General features: G+C 37.2%; 2 protein-coding genes across 2 annotated transcripts in view; one reads left to right on the top strand and one right to left on the bottom strand.

Moving 5' to 3' along the window:
* The window catches only part of LOC311090821 (NACHT, LRR and PYD domains-containing protein 3-like), a 430276-nt gene that overhangs the window by 29991 nt on the left and 379992 nt on the right, over nt 1–20293 (bottom strand). Inside the window, exons 2-8 of the mRNA XM_084126371.1 lie at nt 12032–12426; nt 11817–11930; nt 11404–11517; nt 4109–4222; nt 3721–3816; nt 1840–3645; nt 102–272 (exon numbers count right to left, since the gene is read on the bottom strand). Of these exons, the coding sequence (XP_083982497.1) occupies nt 102–272; nt 1840–3645; nt 3721–3816; nt 4109–4222; nt 11404–11517; nt 11817–11930; nt 12032–12081 (2465 nt within the window). The 5' untranslated portion in view covers nt 12082–12426. The remainder of the gene's footprint in view (nt 1–101; nt 273–1839; nt 3646–3720; nt 3817–4108; nt 4223–11403; nt 11518–11816; nt 11931–12031; nt 12427–20293) is intronic.
* LOC311090818 (NACHT, LRR and PYD domains-containing protein 12-like) overlaps nt 14502–20293 on the top strand; it is a 34849-nt gene continuing 29057 nt past the window's right edge. Inside the window, exons 1-7 of the mRNA XM_084126365.1 lie at nt 14502–14591; nt 14829–14964; nt 15156–15269; nt 15571–15684; nt 17386–17499; nt 17791–17889; nt 17966–19789. Coding sequence (XP_083982491.1) covers nt 14915–14964; nt 15156–15269; nt 15571–15684; nt 17386–17499; nt 17791–17889; nt 17966–19789 — 2315 coding nt within the window. The 5' untranslated portion in view covers nt 14502–14591; nt 14829–14914. The remainder of the gene's footprint in view (nt 14592–14828; nt 14965–15155; nt 15270–15570; nt 15685–17385; nt 17500–17790; nt 17890–17965; nt 19790–20293) is intronic.

Here is a 20293-nt window from a genome sequence, read left to right as displayed (position 1 = left end):
TTACAGCTCAATAATCTGAACTCACAGCAGCAGAAAGAGGCTGAACACTTCAAATATACTTTACATTGTGATTCATGTGTGAGAGTCAAATATGATCTTACTCTAATTTCTCCAGTTTACAGTGAGGATTCTGTAGTACATCAGACAGCAGATTCACTGATTTATCTATTTTAATCCCAGACAGATTCAGTTCTCTCAGGTGTTCAGGGTTTGATCTCAGAGCTGAAGTCAGAGCAGCACAACCTTCATCTGTGACGCCACAATTACTCAACCTGTAGAGAGATGAAAATCAAATAGCATAATTTAAACACTATCAAATAGTCAAATGTTTCTATTTACAACGCGTTTTTGCAGCGGTAAGAAATGTAGCCAATCACAGACATGTTTGCTGATCTCTTTTTTGTTCAGTGCCGAGTTCTTCACGCTCGTAAATCCTCTCACTAACAAAATGACTTAGACAAAATTACGAGATTTTCTTTATGCAGTGTAGACAACTTTATTGTTTAAAATGGAACTTTGTGAGAATGTGAACTGAGATGAGTGACAGCTTTATAATGATTGTAAATCATTGGAGCGCTCTTTCGGGGCTATACATAATCCATTGAATAAAAGTTTTGTTTTTCTTGCTGCTGAGTAGCCTGGCTAACGTCAGACCTCTTTCTCACTGAGACGTGGTCTGGGAACCACATGTTCATTTTCTCGTATTTGAGGCATGGTTTACGAATGCCCAGAGCCGTTTATTGGGCTCTACGAATGTCTATCAAATGCGCCTGTACGTAGCTTATAGCCAATCGTTTCAATTATACCAGATGACGTATGTAGAGCGACAGAAATTCGGCGAGGAAGAAGACGAAATAAACTTGCGTTCTAAACTACTTAGACACTATCTAAGGCTGCATCGAAAGGTAACTTCGCGTCTGCTGCCATGTTGGATCCATATAAAGAAACTGCTTCGGTGTGTCGCATGGACGTCGTCATCGTCTTGCTGCTCCCTCCCCGTTCTGTGATTGGTTCCCTTTTTGAGGGGAAAATCTGGTCCATGGTATCCAGACTGCCTAGCAGTGTGAATAAAATCGCTCTGCACGCAAGGCAGCAGGGGGAAACCCAGGCTTGCTGCTGAGAGGACCGATGGCCAATTACATGCTGCAGAACAGCATGTCAAAATAGATACGCACAACAGATTAATAGAAAAATATTCATATCAATATATTTTTAAATTCCATTCCAAATATTTGTAAAAGTAATGACTTGTAAATAATCTTAAATGTCTTGTACATTGCTATTCTTGTTATGTAAGAGTCATTGCTACACATTAAATCTGCACTTTACTAGAGAAACATCACTAATTTCACATACTCAGTGATTTGATTCTTAATTGTCAATATCACAGTAAAATTTAAATGTGAAGTTTTAGTAAACTTTAAGCTAAACATCAAGTAAATGTTTAATTGTCCTTCTAATAGTAAAATTTAAATGTATGAGTCGACTCTGCTATGTAAACCATACATCAAATGTTTTTTAGGAGATTTGAGCTACTTGATAAAGTAGCTGTTTCTCCAGTTGTTTGCTTGGTCTTAATTTCTTTATCATTTATTTAAAATATTTAAATTCCTTCTTTATGTGCAAGAACATTCAACTAGTAAACCTGAATTATTTATTCATACACACATTTTCTGACTTTGTTTGTAATGCCTGAAGGAATTTTACATTGTCATCGTTTAGGAAACACATCAAATACTGACCACTGAACTCTAGACAACATCTGCAGCACTGAAGATTTATGAACTGTTATTTTCCTAATGTTTTAACAGTGAACTGATTGTTCTGATTGATACTTACTGAACTGATCTGGATTCTTTAATAACAGGAAGAAGCTTCTGAAGAACCTTCAGTATTTCAGTTTTATTGTCTCTTTCAACAAAATAATTCATATCAAACTTGTCCAGCTTCTCCTCTGATGTCAACAACACAAAGACTACAGCTGACCACTGAGATGAAGAGAGTTCGGCTTCCTTTATTCTTCCAGATTTCAGATACTGTTGTATTTCCTCCACTAGTGAACGATCACCCAGTTCATTCAGACAGTGGAACAGATTGATGGATTTCTCTGGAGAGTCAACGATCCTGATCTTCTTCTTAATGTACTCAACTGTTTCCTCATTGCTGTCGGATCTACTTGTATGTTTCATTAGTCTTTGTAGGAGAATCTGATGAGACTCCACTGACAGACCCAGAAGAAACCGCAGGAAAAGATCCAGATGTCCATTTTTACTCTGTAGAGCCTCATCCACAGCTCTCTGATGCAGCTCAGATAACGAAACATGTTCTGATGAATAGTGTATAAACCAGTCCATAACTTTAGACAACAAACTTTGTTTGGTGATTGAGTCCAACACATTGGTGTTGTTGATTGTACAGGAGAGATGCACATATAGAGCCGCCAGATGTTCCTGAACGCTCAGATGAACAAAGCAAAAGACTTTCCCCTGAAACCAGCCAAACTCCTCTCTGAAGATCTGAGTGCACAATCCTGAGTAAACTGATGCTTCTGTCACATCAATGCCACACTCTCTCAGGTCTTCCTCATAGAAGATCACATTGCCTTTCACAAGCTGCTGAAAAGCCAGTTTCCCCAGTTTGAGGATCATGTCTTCATCGGTCACATTCTTCTCAAAGTCCTTCTCATGTTTGATGTTGGTCTGAAGGAGCAGGAAGTGTGTGTACATCTGAGTGAGAGTCTTGGGAATCTCTCCAGTCTCTGCTTCGCTCAACATCTTCTCCAGAACAGCGGCTGAGATCCAGCAGAACACTGGGATGTGGCACATGATGTAGAGGCTCCTTGATGACTTCAGGTGTGTGATGATTGTCTTGGCCAGACTCTGATCACTGATTCTCTTCCTGAAGTATTCCTCCTTCTGTGGATCATTGAAGCCTCGTACCTCTGTCACTCGATGGACACACTCAGAGGGGACGAGATCAGCTGCTGCTGGTCTGGAGGTGATCCAGATGAGAGCAGAGGGAAGCAGATTCCCCACAATGAGGTTCGTCAGCAGCTCGTCCACTGAGGCTGATTCACTTACATCACACAACCTCACATCGCTCTGAAAATCCAAAGACAGACGACACTCGTCCAGACCATCAAAGATGAACAACACTTTATATTTGTCTTTGGATATTTCCATTTCTTTAGTTTCAGGGAAAAAGACATGAAGAAGATCTGAAAGACTGAGTGTTTTGTCCTTCATCAGATTGATCTCTCTGAAAGGAAGTGGAAATATGAGCTGGACGTCCTGATTCTCTTTCTCTTCAGCCCAGTCCAGGATGAACTTCTGCACAGAGACTGTTTTTCCAATGCCAGCGACTCCCTTTGTCAGCACAGTTCTGATGGGTTTGTCTTGTCCAGGTAAAGGTCTAAAGATGTCATTGCATTTGATCGGTGTGTCCTCTGTTGCTGCTCTCCTGGATTGTGTCTCAATCTGTCTCACCTCATGTTCATTACTGATCTCTCCACTCTCACTCTCTGTGATGTAGAGCTCTGTGTAAATCTCATTCAGGAGTGTTGGGTTTCCCTGCTGTGCTGTTCCCTCATATAGACACTCAAACCTCTTCATCAGATTTGATCTAAACCTGTTGAGGACTTCATGGCTGTAAAATAAAATACCACAGTATTAATAAACACAATGTCTATTTTTAGTCATATATTTTGTTGATATGTAATACCTGAGATCAGTCTGTGTATCTCCACTCTTAAAATCTACTGGCCGAATCATAGACACACAGCTGGGCTCTGGTTCTGATCTCTTCTGACGAACTGAACTATAACAGAGTTCAAAGTTAAACATATTTGCCATATTCAACATATTACATATCCATTTAACACTCTTCATGGTTATTTAATTTACACTGTTATTACAAAAATTGTACATTGAAATTAGTTATTTCACAGATTTCTCTCTGTGAGCAACACTACAGTATACTGTATGCATTAAAATATTACATTAAAACATTATTCTTGTACATTGTTTATATCTTTTCGAACAGATTACTGATAAGGTTCTGATAATATAAAATGCCATATTATAATTATATTTTTATAGAAATGTAATACCTGAGATCAGTCTGTGTATCTTCACTCTTAAAATGTATTATATTATGCTTAGACGCGTCACTCCTCATAGACACACAGCTGGGCTCTGGCTCTGATCTCTTCTGATGAACTGAACTATAACATAAATAGATTAAAGTTAATACATTGAATTACTGTATTAAAAAAAAAATCACAATTTATCCTTAAAGAATTTATTTTCACAATGTTGATAAAAAACCTGTCAAATGAACTAAGTCTCTCATATGTGAGTAACACTACATACATTAAAGGACCCCTATTATAAATTTTTCAAAATGACCTTTCATGTAGTGTGTAACACAGCTCTAAGTGAATGAAAACATATATAAAGTTATTGTCTTTCAAATGTAAGAGTCGACTCAGGGTCAATTAAACAAATTGTTTTTCAAACGTTTCGTTGAGTTGATTCATTGTGACATCAAGACGAAACATTAGCATATTGCCCACCCACTTATTACGCGCACAGACACCAGGGAAAACTTGAATCTCAAACACTGCAGATGATTCCTGTGGATACTGGACAGCATCATGTGGTGGATGCTGCACATTGGTGGTGGTTGAGGAGATTTCCCCCTTCCATGTAAAGCGCTTTGAGTACCTAGAAAAGCGCTATATAAATGTAACAAATTATTATTATTATTATTATTATTATTATGTCGACGCTGTGCTCTACAATGTGAAGGTAAAGCCAGTTTTTTTTTTCACTGCCCAAGGACAAGCATGTGAGGAATCAGTGGTAAAAATTCACCTTTATTAAACTCCTAAACTTTTGCTGTGTTCTATAAGAAATTATGTTCTGTTCCCAACAACTTCCACTCCAATATATATATATTTATATATCAAATGTTCCTTCACTTAAAAGAGCTTAATTATAATATAGAGACGATTATATCCAATCTCAGTAATATGAAAATAGTATCACAGAGGCACAGGTGTCACCTACAGTTTGGGAGTGACAGAGGGCAATCGAGAACCATCTTGATTAAAGGGACTTCAAACAATCTTATCACTTTAACCTTTGACTGTTCTTATTTGAAAGAATAACAGAGAACCTTCTGTGGGACACTAGGGACCATGGGGTGTCTCAATTTCATTAACATACAGACCACAGCAAGAAGAGCAACTTCATTTACATTAAGACCAGGATAAAAGGTTTAGGATTGGGTATGTTCGGGGTTCATTCTGACGCCGGTGAACCCAAGGTGCTTTGTGTACCTTGCCACTGCTATGCTGTAATAAACTTCATTTTTGAGATCTTCGACGTCCACATCATTTTTTCTTACATTGGCGAGCCAGACCCAGTCGACGGATTTCCAACAAAAAAGGGAAAAGGTAAGAAAAAGCTGTTTTCTTTCATTTATGCTGTTTTTGTCAAGGAATTCCTCGTTTTAAAAAAATCTAGAAAAGAAAAATTAAGGACAGAAGAGATCGAATTTGGTTTATTCAGTATTAGCAGGAGGAGTTTTAAGCCTATTCCGTACAATTTTGTTTAAGATTGTAACGTAACTGAATAAGCCCGAAGCAGTGTGGTGGCAGAGTTGTATTGGAATTGTTGTTTCTAAAGTAATTGAAACAAAGTGCTTAAGTGTAAAGTTTCTAAAGAAACTGAAATTTGGTGTTGGTCTCTTATAATTCTGTTAAGATTCTAAAGTAATTGAATAAACCCGAAGTACTGTGGTGGCAGAGTTATTTCAGATTGGTTGTTTCTAAAGTAACTGAAACAAATGTATATGTTTCTAACGTACTTGAAACCGACTGGGAAGTGGTAACGATTCTGAGGAAATTCTAAAGTAATTGAATAGACCCGACGCAGTGTGGTCACAGAATTATTTCACAACGATTGTGTTAAAGTGTAGGCTAGTGAGTCTGACGCGCTGTGACTCTGTGAAGTTTAAAACAAGAACCCGAAGCAGTGTGGTTTTGCCCGACGTACTGTGGCAGTGTTTTAAATTGGATAAATATTGTTTAAGCCCGAAGTACTGTGGCTAAGTAAATTATTTTAAGAAAATAACATAAAACCCGACGTAGTGTGGTTTTGTCCGACGTACTGTGACAGTGTTACATTTCTTAACTGTTTTGCGTAATGAAATTTAAGGTCCAATGGATTGTGGCTGTGGTTAAGTTTAGAAGCCTCAGGTAGTGTGGCTATTTTGATCATTTGTGTCCGAAGTACTGGAGCTGTGAATAATTAGACTAACGGATATCTCAAAGGAACTAGTTAACGTGTAGTCATTTAAATCAGACTTTGTGAATAACTATTAGATCACGAGATATTTTAAAGCTTGATAAGACTTTTGAAAATGGAAGAAATTATTGTTAAATACATCGCTAAACACGGTTCTCAGGGAATGTTTGACGGAATAGAGAATATTGTTGATAAACCGTACAAGTGGGCTATCTCTAAGTTTGAAAATGATCCCAAAATGCCTAAGAACAAAAATGGGAAAATTGCTAATGCGCTTCAAGCACTTTTTGCTTCATACAAAGTAACTAGGAGGAGAGTAGATGAGTTAGAGGCTGAAAATGAGCGACTCAGTGTTGGGGTAATTTCTACCAAAAATTACCTGGCTAGTGAAACGATATGGAAAGAAGAAAAGGTCAAGATGCAGAATGAGATTTCACTTCTTAGAACTAACAATAGTATGCTTAAATCATCTGTGGAAACCTTGTCTAAAAATTTGGAGGAAGCGAAGGCGACTTGTCAGTTTATGATAAAGAATGGCTCAACAGAGAAAAACCCTAGTAAGACATTGTTAGGTGTCACGTTGTGTAACCCAGTTCCAGAGATGCCAGATTTGCAGGAAGACAGTGCTGTGGGTTGGGAAAAAGATTATCAGTCATTCAGTAGCCAATACTCTGACTGTAGAGTTAGATTTCCGATGGCACCAGTTCATTCTACTACGACTACGCCTGCTAGTGAAGGAAGGGAGGAACCAATGACCACCACCATAGTCAGAGGATTTAATCCAACTGAACTAGATGCTGTGATCAAGAATATTGGGAAATTTGATCCTGCCAAACAAGATCCATTAGATTTTCTGAAAAACTTGGAGGAATATACTGAAGTTTACAATTTTACTGATGGTGATGCGTGCGTTTTGTTAAGAATGTGCTTGCCTGAGACTTTGTCTGGAGCCTTAACTAAGAAAGTAAAGGACAGAAATGCTAATAAGTCAGAGAGGAAAAAGGCACTGCTTGAAGTCTTAGGTGTGATGTCAGTTAATTGGGATAAAATATCTGAGATGCACATGAGGAAAGGGGAGCATCCAGCAGCGTTTTCAGAACGATTATTGGAGATGTTTAAAACTTTCAGTGGCAATCCGGACATTACTAAGAATGATGTCACTTTCAAGTCTGCCTTGATTAACAAATGTGACAAACTCACCCGGTCTGCTGTGACAATGCATGTGACACCACTATCTGAATATAATGACATTATTGCTAAAATGACACAGTTTTACAACAATAATGTTCATGCAAATAGTCAAATGAAAGCTGCCAAATCTAGATATCCAGTTGCTGCCTTTGGCGAGAGAGAATGTTCTATTACATTGCCTAATGGTTTCTATCAGGGACCAAGGAGATTTGCAAGAATAAATTCAGAGGGTGTTATTCTTTGCTATGCATGTGGAAAAGCTGGTCACATTGCTAGACACTGTCAAGACAGTGAGAGACCTCTTCAAAACTTTGTCTGTCATGCATGTGGAAAGGATGGTCACATTGCAAGGCATTGTTTGGAGAAAAGAAAGGAAGATCAGGAAGTTGTTTGTTTTGCTTGTGGAAAGGATGGTCACATTGCAAGGCACTGTTTAGAGATAAGAAAGGAAGATAAGGAGGTTGTATGTTTTGCTTGTGGAATGATGGGGCACAAGGCAAGACAGTGTCAATTTTCACACAAAAGAAAGATGGACTATCGTTGTTTGCTTAAGAAAATAGGCAATTTAGAAACCCAGTTGGCACTGTTGAAAGGAAATAAAGAAGTCATTCACACCTTGTCAAATATATCACTGCACCAGCAACATGACTGTAGCTCATTCACAAGCAAATGCTGATGCAAATTAGAATAAGTTTTTGATAGTAACACATTGTAGAGAAAGGTTTACTATCAAAAGGGGGGTGATTCTTTATGATTCTTTGATTCTTTATGATTTATGAAACATGTTTTATTAGCATTGATATGTAGTTGTAATTTATAATAAATGTTTTAATGACATTATGTTTAGAAATATTTAAAAAAAAAACATTATCGATGTTTGATGTTTTGAGATGAAACTTCTGTGACTTTGATGTTTGAATGTGAAAAGATGCTTGTGGGGGAAAGGGGGGCAACCTCTTCTTTTGATTATAGTTTCAGATATAAGCATCGAGATGTTTGCCTGAAATTTGTAACCTCCTGGAGAAAGGTGATCTGGTCGTTTGAAGGACGAGAAGGAAGTGGAGCCAGGGGGATTTGCTCAAGAAAAAGAAAAGAATAGAGATATCCAGACCTGCAAGATCCAGAACTCCAGGCCTAAAAGACCTAGAAACCCTGAGACCCACCATGGAATGGATGGAACTGATGAAGATGCACAGACTCGAACAACACCAGTAACTGCTTCTTCTAGAATCTAGAAGGACTTGCGCTCCAAGTGAAAAAAAAAAAAATGGACAATGAGAAGTGAAACAAGAGGAGATTTCAGAGACTACGGACAGTAGTTTTTCCACATAGAGGGAAAACAAGTGGATAAAGGATGTCCACACTGAGAAAATGGACACAAAATGATACAAACACACACACACACACACACACACACTATATTGTCTATTGATTGTTGATTATTTGAGTTGTCAAAACTAATCAATATGCTAACATCACTGATGTGAACACCACTGAACATTTGACATTGTGAGAGCCCAACAAGGCCTTGAAGAAAGACAAGATTTTTGCTAAACAAATGCATGATAGAGATATGGCCTATTCTGGTTTAATTTGGAATGTAACCTTTAAAATGGCTGTATGTGTATGTATCTTTCTTATTATTTGCCAATGCATTATGTTATGCGTTCTATGTTTAAACATTAGATTATAGATTGATGTATACATTCTACGTTTAAACATTAGATTATAGTTAGATTATAGATAATTCCATGATCTATATTGAATGTTCCAAGTGGATATGATGGTTCTTGGTTACCTCGTATAAAAAAATAAATAATAATAATAATACATTTCATTATCACAAACTATGATAATTTTGCTCAAGTGAAGTAGAGCCATAACTCAGTGTGCAGGAGGCGTAGATCCCGAAGACGGGTAAGATTCTCTGATGGCCATAAGGGAACAACCTAAGCCAGGGCTACGCCGCCACTGGGGCACCTGCCCACCAGGTTTCGGGAGGTGTTATCTACGAAGAGGGAGTGGTTGTGATGCTACTTTGGGCCAAGAGCATCAAAGGGGGGTCTATAAGAAATTATGTTCTGTTCCCAACAACTTCCACTCCAATATATATATATTTATATATCAAATGTTCCTTCACTTAAAAGAGCTTAATTATCATATAGAGACGATTATATCCAATCTCAGTAATATGAAAATAGTATCACAGAGGCACAGGTGTCACTTACAGTTTGGGAGTGACAGAGGGCAATCGAGAACCATCTTGATTAAAGGGACTTCAAACAATCTTATCACTTTAACCTTTGACTGTTCTTATTTGAAAGAATAACAGAGAACCTTCTGTGGGACACTAGGGACCATGGGGTGTCTCAATTTCATTAACATACAGACCACAGCTGTTGCAAGAAGAGCAACTTCATTTACATTAAGACCAGGATAAAAGGTTTAGGATTGGGTATGTTCGGGGTTCATTCTGACGCCGGTGAACCCAAGGTGCTTTGTGTACCTTGCCACGGCTATGCTGTAATAAACTTCATTTTTGAGATCTTCGACGTCCACATCATTTTTTCTTACAGTTCCCTTTATTTCACTGACGACTGTTTCTCAAATCTCAATGCAGGATTCGCAGACTGCTTGCTCTTGAAAGATGGTGTACAAAAAACTTAGTTTTGAGTTTTATATTGTGTAGTTCTCCTGCTAACTGTCTAACTCACATTATTACTGTCTTACTGAAATTCTTCAGCTAATCAGTTGTGGGACACTATTACCTTTAACTGTGTCTATTAATGCAGATTGTCTGTTGTTCTCACTACTTTGAGGAAAGATTAAGCATGGAGCAAGATTTGTTTTACCAAAGTTTGTTACATCAGTCATTCACGCTAGAGCTCGGCTAATGTATGCACTGTAATTGATATAGTTTCCACATGTTCACCGCAATAAATTAGAAAAATACTCTGTAAATAAATAAGTATAAGTAAAATAATCGGTTTGTTGATGGACGTGCACTTGTTAATGCTGATGGTGAGAAATTACAGTTGCAACATCCCATAATGTACCTCAAACTGAGTAGTGTATCACTGAGAAACGTCCTGCAAGAGTCGTCCTTGCGATGGAAGTTCGGGTTGAATAACTAGTTCATTCAATGCAATCAGTTCATTCAAATCTCAGAGTAAAACTGGGAGTTGTGTAAAATATGATACACCGGTGTTTTGCCAGACGAGAAGTTTATCTATGTATCATCTTTTTACTCTTAATTCATTTTATAACTGTATCATATTTCTCTTTTAATTTCTTTTATAACTTTTAATTTTCCTTGCTTTTATTTTGTGATTATTTTAATTCCTTTCTGTAAAGCACTTTGAATTGCCATAGTGTATGAACTAGGCAAGGCAAGTTTATTTATAGTGTTTCATCTTCGGACTTAGGCTCGGATTGATACTGCATGGTAAAATCGACGTTACTGTCTTTAGTTTACAGTGTAGGAAGCCTCAGGACAAGCAGACCTGACGTTGCTTTCGACACAAAATGCATAAACCAATCACAATAGACTGAGCTGTCTGGCCAATCAGAGTAGCTCAGGAAAAGGTGGGATTTAGAGAGATTGATTCATCTGACGAGTCGTTTGAGAATCATTGAAAATGTGGTGAAGAGCAAATGTATATTATGAGAAAATTAAACTGTTTTTTGACCTTTGATGCATGTAAACCTGTTGTAGGAGACTCCAAAACAACATCAGAAAACTTTAAAATAGCATAATAGGGGCACATTAAAATATTAGCAACACATAAAAAATAACTGTAAGCAATGTCCAAAAATAATTTCTCACTTGAATATATTACTGATAATGTTCTGATAATATAAAATGCCATATTATAATCATATTTTTATAGAAATGTAATACCTGAGATCAGTCTTTGTATCTTCACTCTTAAAATGTATTATCTTAATCATAGACGCGTCACTCCTCATAGACACACAGCTGGGCTCTGGTTCTGATCTCTTCTGATGAACTGAACTATAACAGAGTTTAAAGTTAAACATATTTGCCAAATTCAACATATTACATATCCATTTATCAATAAAACAATCACTCTTCATGATTATTTAATTTACACTGTTATTACAAAAATTGTACATTGAAATGAGTTATTTCACAGATGTCTCTCTGTGTGAGCAACACTACTGTATGCATTAAAATATTACATTAAAACATTCTTCTTGTACATTGTTAATATCTTGTAGAATATATTACTGATAATGTTTTGATAAAATAAAATGCCATACTATAATCATATTTTTATAGAAATGTAATACCTGAGATCAGTCTGTGTATCTCCACTCTTAAAATGTATTATCTTATTCATAGATGCGTCACTCCTCATAGACACACAGCTGGGCTCTGGTTCTGATCTCTTCTGATGAACTGAACTATAACATAAAAAAATAATTAATGGTGATAATATTTTAATATAAAACATCTTCTTGCCTATAATTTAAAGATGATTTAATCTGGAGTTTATTCAAAATACCTGCAACCTGGATACAAATCTTCATCTCTGGATGTTTGAGTTTCATCCATGATGAAGCTGAACAGTTGAAACAGAATCTGATCTTCACCACTGAAGGCTGATTTATACTTCTGCGTCGGACCTACGCCGGAGCCTCTACGCTGTAGGCAACGCGTTGGTTTTCATTTATACTTCTGCGTCGTTGTCCGCGTTCACGCGCGCAAAGGGAGCATGTGAAACCCGAGGGAGCGGTACTAGCAGACCAATCACAGCGCTTGCGTCCGCGTAGAGTTGACGCGTTGTTACATTTTTGGAGAGGTGCACGTCAGGGTACGCCGAAGGGTACGCGCGCTACACACAGCCTACGACGTAGCTACGGCGTAAGTTCGACGCAGAAGTATAAATTGGGCTTGACTCTGAATGGAAATGACAAACAATATTTCAGCTGAACGGAACCTGAGATTCAGAGAAACAGGATCATGAGACGCGGCGTTCACTCAAATACAGAATGTTAGTCGTGTATTAACACACATGCTAAATAAATCACAGACAACAAGAAACAATAAAAGCATGTTTAGCTCTAAAATGAAAAATATCAAACACATATAAAATAATGAATATGTCCTTTAGGGGAAATAGGCTAATATTGACCTAAATGCGGAAGTCACCTGTAAAACGTCTCGAGACCTGAACACTCACCTTGATCAACCTTTGATCACATTCAAATGAACAAAATCCTCCGCCGTTTCTATCAAGTAGCCTAGTTGCACGAACGTCTTAGCTTTTGTGGAGGTTTCCATTAAACACTTTGCATTTGATACTTTGTATGGAATGTTTAAATGGCGAAACATCAACTCTGGTCATTTACGTTCACTTTTTATTTGTTAATACGCTCAAATCAACGGCGTCACGTTACGCGCGCGCTCACAGTCCTGCACGTGCGCGGAGATCTCTTTGAGCGCTGGTGCAGGTTCTGTTCCGCGACTCGGTGTCAGTCAGGTCAGGTGTCGTGAATCTCGCTGTAATGTCAGTGGCACATGCCAATGAAGACCGGATGTGGCAATAAGCACAGCTTAATGTTAAAACTGCTACTGACTGTTTCGTTATTTTCTCAGACAGGTGCTTCAAATCCCTCATGCTGGATCTGTGCCCGGTTGTTTTAAAAAGTAAGAATGGAAATCAAAATATATTTTAGCGCCTAGCGCCCTATATTGGCCAGCCGCCCCTGGTTACAAATCCTTAATCAAATTCATAAATATAACACTACTTTAACATTACTAAAAGTACATATCGAGTGACTGAAACAATCTTTGTCATAGAATAGACTTGATCACACCGAGTTGACAGTCTCAAAGTTCTTGTTTGTTTTATTTTCTGAGGTGAATTATTACCCATTGCTGTCAGTGTGTCTAAAGGTCACCCACAAAAGATATTCACACACTCATTAGACGCTTTTTACATTAAGTAAAGCACATAAACAATATCTGAGATTTTCATTGTCATATTTCATTGCCTAATAGGGAGAATTTCTCTGGAATATTTTATAAAACCATTCCATCACATGAATGTTTTATTAACTATTTGTACATTCATTCTACATTGACTGTCAGTTTTTACACAGTGTTCAAACCAGACGCGACGCCGCAACACGCATAAAAAATAAAAAATTCATGTTACATACGTTTTTTTTTTTTAACCATCTATTTCTTTGATGTCCCGACTGGGACATCAACTTACAAAATATGACAATGAAAATCGCAGGTATTGTTTATGTGCTTTACTTAATGTAAAAAGCGTCTAATGAGTGTGTGAATATCTTTTGTGGGTGACCTTTAGACACACTGACAGCAATGGGTAATAATTCACCTCAGAAAATAAAACAAACAAGAACTTTGAGACTGTCAACTCGGTGTGATCAAATAAGTCTATTCTATGACAAAGATTGTTTCAGTCACTCGATATGTATTTTTAGTAATGTTAAAGTAGTGTTATATTTAAGAATTTGATTAAGGATTTGTAATCAGGGGCAGCTGGCCAATAGAGGGCGCTAGGTGCTAAAATATATTTTGCTTTCCATTCTGACTTTTTAAAACAACCGGGCACAGATCCAGCATGAGGGATTTGAAGCACCTGTCTGAGAAAGTAACGAAACAGTCAGTAGCAGTTTTAACATTAAGCTGTGCTTATTGCCACATCCGGTCTTCATTGGCATGTGCCAGTGGATAGTGGCATGTGTCACAGACATTACAGCGAGATTCACGACACCTGACCTGACTGACACCGAGTCGCGGAACAGAACCTGCACCAGCGATCATAGAGATCTCCGCGCACGTGCAGGACTGTGAGCGCGCGCGTAACGTGACACCGTTATTGATTTGAGCGTAACAAATAAAAAGTGAACATAAATGACCAGAGTTGATGTTTCGCCTTTTAAACAGCCATAATCGATTCCATACAAAGTATCAAATGCAAAGTGTTTAATGGAAACCTTCACAAAAGCTAAGACGTTCGTGCAACTAGGCTACTTGACAGAAACGGCGGAGGATTTTGTTCATTTGAATGTGATCAAAGGTTGATCAAGGTGAGTGTTCAGGTCTCGAGACGTACAGGTGACTTCCGCATTTAGGTCAATATTAGCCTATTTCCCCTAAAGGACATATTCATTATTTTATATGTGTTTGATATTTTTCATTTTAGAGCTAAACATGCTTTTATTGTTTCGTGTTGTCTGTGATTTATTTAGCATGTGTGTTAATATACGACTAACATTGTGTATTTGAGTGAACGCCGCGTCTCATCCTGTTTCTCTGAATCTCAGGTTCCGTTCAGCTGAATTATTGTTTGTCATTTCCATTCAGAGTCAGTGGTGAAGATCAGATTCTGTTTCAACTGTTCAGCTTCATCATGGATGAAACTCAAACATCCAGAGATGAAGATTTGTATCCAGGTTGCAGGTATTTTGAATAAACTCCACATAAAATCATCTTTAAATTATAGGCAAGAAGATGTTTTTATTAAGTTAAAAACTTTAATTTTATTGAAAACAATTAAGATCAGCCAGTTTTTATTATTATTATTAAAATACCTTTGAAGAACTTATATTAATATATATATATAATTTTTTTTCTTTTTTTTTCTGTTATAGTTCAGTTCATCAGAAGAGATCAGAGCCAGGGTCCAGCTGTGTGTCTATGAGGAGTGACGGGTCTATGAATAAGATAATACATTTTAAGAGTGGAGATACACAGACTGGTCTCAGGTATTACATTTCTATAAAAATATGATTATAGTATGGCATTTTATATTATCAAAACATTATCAGTAATATATTCTACAAGATATTAACAATGTACAAGAAGAATGTTTTAATGTAATATTTTAATGCATACAGTATAGTGTTGCTCACACAGAGAGACATCTGTGAAATAACTCTTTTCAATGTACAATTTTTGTAATAACTGTGTAAATTAAATAATCATGAAGAGTGATTGTTTTATTGATAAATGGCTATGTAATATGTTGAATATGGCAAATATGTTTAACTTTAAACTCTGTTATAGTTCAGTTCATCAGAAGAGATCAGAGCCAGAGCCCAGCTGTGTGTCTATGAGGAGTGACGCGTCTATGAATAATATAATACATTTTAAGCGTGGAGATACACAGACTGATCTCAGGTATTACATTTCTATAAAAATATGATTATAATATGGCATTTTATATTATCAGAACATTATCAGTAATATATTCAAGTGAGAAATTATTTTTGGACATTGCTTACAGTTATTTTTTATGTGTTGCTAATATTTTAATGTGCCCCTATTATGCTATTTTAAAGTTTTCTGATGTTGTTTTGGAGTCTCCTACAACAGGTTTACATGCATCAAAGGTCAAAAAACAGTTTAATTTTCTCATAATATACATTTGCTCTTCACCACATTTTCAATGATTCTCAAACGACTCGTCAGATGAATCAATCTCTCTAAATCCCGCCTTTTCGTGAGCTACTCTGCTCTGATTGGCCAGACAGCTCAGTCTGTTGTGATTGGTTTATGCATTTGTGTCGAAAACAACGTCAGGTCTGCTTGTCCTGAGACTTCCTACACTGTAAACTAAAGACAGTAACGTCGATTTTACCATATCAATCTGAGCGCAAGTCCGAAGATGAAACACTATAAATAAACTTGCCTTGCCTAGTTCATACACTATGGCAATTCAAAGTGCTTTACAGAAAGGAATTAAAATAATCACAAAATAAAAGCAAGGAAAATTAAAAGAGTTATAAAAGAAATTAAAAGAGAAATATGATACAGTTATAAAATGAATTAAGAGTAAAAAGATGATACATAGATAAACTTCTCGTCTGGCAAAACACCGGTGTATCATATTTTACACAACTCCCAGTTTTACTCTTAGACTTGAATGAACTGATTGCATTGAATGAACTAGTTATTCAACCCGAACTTCCATCGCAAGGACGACTCTTGCAGGACGTTTCTCAGTGATACACTACTCAGTTTGAGGTACATTATGGGATGTTGCAACTGTAATTTCTCACCATCAGCATTAACAAGTGCATGTCCATCAACAAACCGATTATTTTACTTTTACTTATTTATTTACAGAGTATTTTTCTAATTTATTGTGGTGAACATGTGGAAACTATATCAATTACAGTGCATACATTAACCGAGCTCTAGCGTGAATGACTGATGTAACACAAACTTTGGTAAAACAAATCTTGCTCCATGCTTAATCTTTCCTCAAAGTAGTGAGAACGACAGACAATCTGCATTTACCTGGCTTTACCTTCACATTGTAGAGCACAGCGTTTTCTCGACATAATTATAATAATAATAATAATTTGTTACATTTATATAGCACTTTTCTAGGTACTCAAAGTGCTTTACATGGAAGGGGGAAATCTCCTCAACCTCCACCAATGTGCAGCATCCACCACTTGATGCTGTCCAGTATCCACAGGAATCAGCTGTAGTGTTTGAGGTTCAAGTTTTCCCTGGTGTCTGCGCGCACAATAAGTGGGCGGGCAATATGCTAATGTTTCGTCTTGATGTCACAATGAAACGACTCAACGAAACGTTTGAAAAACAATTTGTTTTATTGACTCTGAGTCGACTCTTACTTTTGAAAGACAATAACTTTATATACGGTGCACTTTCAGATTTTAAACTTTTTGCAGGATGTTTTCATTCACTTAGAGCTGTGTTACACACTACATGAAAGGTCATTTTGAAAAATTTATAATAGGGGCCCTTAAATAAATAAAAAATAAAAAAATTCTTTAAGGATAAATTGTGATTTTTTTTTTTTTTTATACAGTAATTCAATGTATTAACTTTAATCTATTTATGTTATAGTTCAGTTCATCAGAAGAGATCAGAACCAGAGTCCAGCTGTGTGTCTATGAGGAGTGACGCGTCTATGGATAATATAATACATTTTAAGAGTGAAGATACACAGACTGATCTCAGGTATTACATTTCTATAAAAATATGATTATAGTATGACATTTTATATTATCAGAACATTATCAGTAATCTATTCGAAAAGATATAAACAATGTACAAGAAGAATGTTTTAATGTAATATTTTAATGCATACAGTTTAGTGTTGCTCACTCAGAGAGACATCTGTGAAAGAACTCATTTCAATGTACAATTTTTGTAATAACAGTGTGAATTAAATAATCATGAAGAGTGATTGTTTTATTGATAAATGGATATGTAATATATAAATATGTTTAACTTTGAACTCTGTTATAGTTCAGTTCATCAGAAGCCCAGCTGTGTGTCTATGAGGAGTGACGCGTCTATGATTCGGCCAGTAGATTTTAAGAGTGGAGATACACAGACTGATCTCAGGTATTACATATCAACAAAATATATTATTAAAAAAAGACATTGTGTTTTTTAATACTGTGGTATTTTAATTTTACAGTCATGAAGTCCTCAACAGGTTTAGATCAAATCTGATGAAGAAGTTTGAGTGTCTGTATGAGGGAACAGCACAGCAGGGAAACCCAACACTCCTGAATGAGATTTACACAGAGCTCTACATCACAGAGAGTGAGAGTGGAGAGATCAGTAATGAACATGAGGTGAGACAGATTGAGACACATTCCAGGAGAGCAGCAACAGAGGACACACCGATCAAATGCAATGACATCTTTAGACCTTTACCTGGACAAGACAAACCCATCAGAACTGTGCTGACAAAGGGAGTCGCTGGCATTGGAAAAACAGTCTCTGTGCAGAAGTTCATCCTGGACTGGGCTGAAGAGAAAGAGAATCAGGACGTCCAGCTCATATTTCCACTTCCGTTCAGAGAGATCAATCTGATGAAGGACAAAACACTCAGTCTTTCAGATCTTCTTCATGTCTTTTTCCCTGAAACTAAAGAAATGGAAATATCCAAAGACAAATATAAAGTGTTGTTCATCTTTGATGGTCTGGATGAGTGTCGTCTTCCCTTAAACTTACACCGGAATGAGACTCTATGGGATCAGACTAAAGAGACCTCAGTGGACGTGCTGCTGACGAACCTCATTGTGGGGAATCTGCTTCCCTCTGCTCTCATCTGGATCACCTCCAGACCAGCAGCAGCCGATCTCGTCCCCTCTGAGTGTGTCCATCGAGTGACAGAGGTACGAGGCTTCAATGATCCACAGAAGGAGGAATACTTCAGGAAGAGAATCAGTGATCAGAGTCTGGCCGATACAATCATCTCACACCTGAAGTCATCAAGGAGCCTCTACATCATGTGCCACATCCCAGTGTTCTGCTGGATCTCAGCCACTGTTCTGGAGAAGATGTTGAGCGAAGCAGAGACTGGAGAGATTCCCAAGACTCTCACTCAAATGTACACACACTTCCTGATCCTTCAGACCAACATCAAACATGAGAAGGACTTTGAGAAGAACGTGACCGATGAAGACATAATCCTCAAACTGGGGAAACTGGCTTTTCAGCAGCTTGTGAAAGGCAATGTGATCTTCTATGAGGAAGACCTGAGAGAGTGTGGCATTGATGTGACAGAAGCATCAGTTTACTCAGGATTGTGCACTCAGATCTTCAGAGAGGAGTTTGGCTGGTATCAGGGGAAAGTCTTTTGCTTTGTTCATCTGAGCGTTCAGGAACATCTAGCAGCTCTATATGTGCACCTCTCCTGTACAATCAACAACACCAATGTGTTGGACTCAATCACCAAACGAAGTTTGTTGTCTAAAGTTAAGGACTGGTTTATAATTTATTTGTTTCAGCTCAGTTCACCAGAAGAACATGTGTCATTATCTGCGCTGCATCAGAGAGCTGTGGATGAGGCTCTACAGAGTAAAAATGGACATCTGGATCTTTTCCTGCGGTTTCTTCTGGGTCTGTCAGTGGAGTCTCATCAGATTCTCCTACAAAGACTAATGAAACATACAAGTAGATCTGACAGCAATGGGGAAACAGTTCAGTACATCAAGGAGAAGATCAGGACCATTGACTCTCCAGAGAAATCCATCAATCTGTTCCACTGTCTGAATGAACTGGGTGATCGTTCACTAGTGGAGGAAATACAACAGTATCTGAAATCTGGAAGAATAAAGGAAGCCAAACTCTCTTCATCTCAGTGGTCAGCTGTAGTCTTTGTGTTGTTGACATCAGAGGAGAAGCTGGACAAGTTTGATATGAATTATTTTGTTGAAAGAGACAATAAAACTGAAAAACTAAAGGTTCTTCAGAAGCTTCTTCCTGTGATTAAAGAATCCAGATCAGTTCAGTAAGTATCAATCAGAACAATCAGTTCACTGTCAAAACATCAGGAAAATAAAAGTTCATAAATCTTCAGTGCTGCAGATGTTATCTAGAGTTCAGTGGTCAGTATTTGATGTGTTTCCTAAACCGTGACAATGTAAAATTCCTTCATGCATTACAAAGAAAGTCCGAAAATGTGTGTATGAATAAATAATTCAGGTTTACTAGTTGAATGTTCTTGCACATAAAGAGGGAATTTAAATATTTAAAATAAATTAAGAAGACCAAGGAAACAACTGGAGAAACATCTCATTTATCAAGTAGCTCAAATCTCCTAAAAAACATTTGATGTATGGTTTACACAGCGGAGTCATACGTTTAAATTTTACTATTAGAAGGACAATTAAACATTTACTTGATGTTTAGCTTAAAGTTTATTAAAACACCGAAGCAGTTTCTTTATATCTATGGATCCAACATGGCAGTAGACGCGAAGTTACCTTTCGATGCAGCCTTAGATAGTGTCTAA

The sequence above is a fragment of the Abramis brama genome, assembly GCF_963993115.1.
Source record: "Abramis brama genome assembly, chromosome: 10".
Classification (NCBI taxonomy): Eukaryota; Metazoa; Chordata; class Actinopteri; order Cypriniformes; family Leuciscidae; genus Abramis; species Abramis brama.
This window is presented reverse-complemented; position numbering and strand designations above follow the sequence as displayed.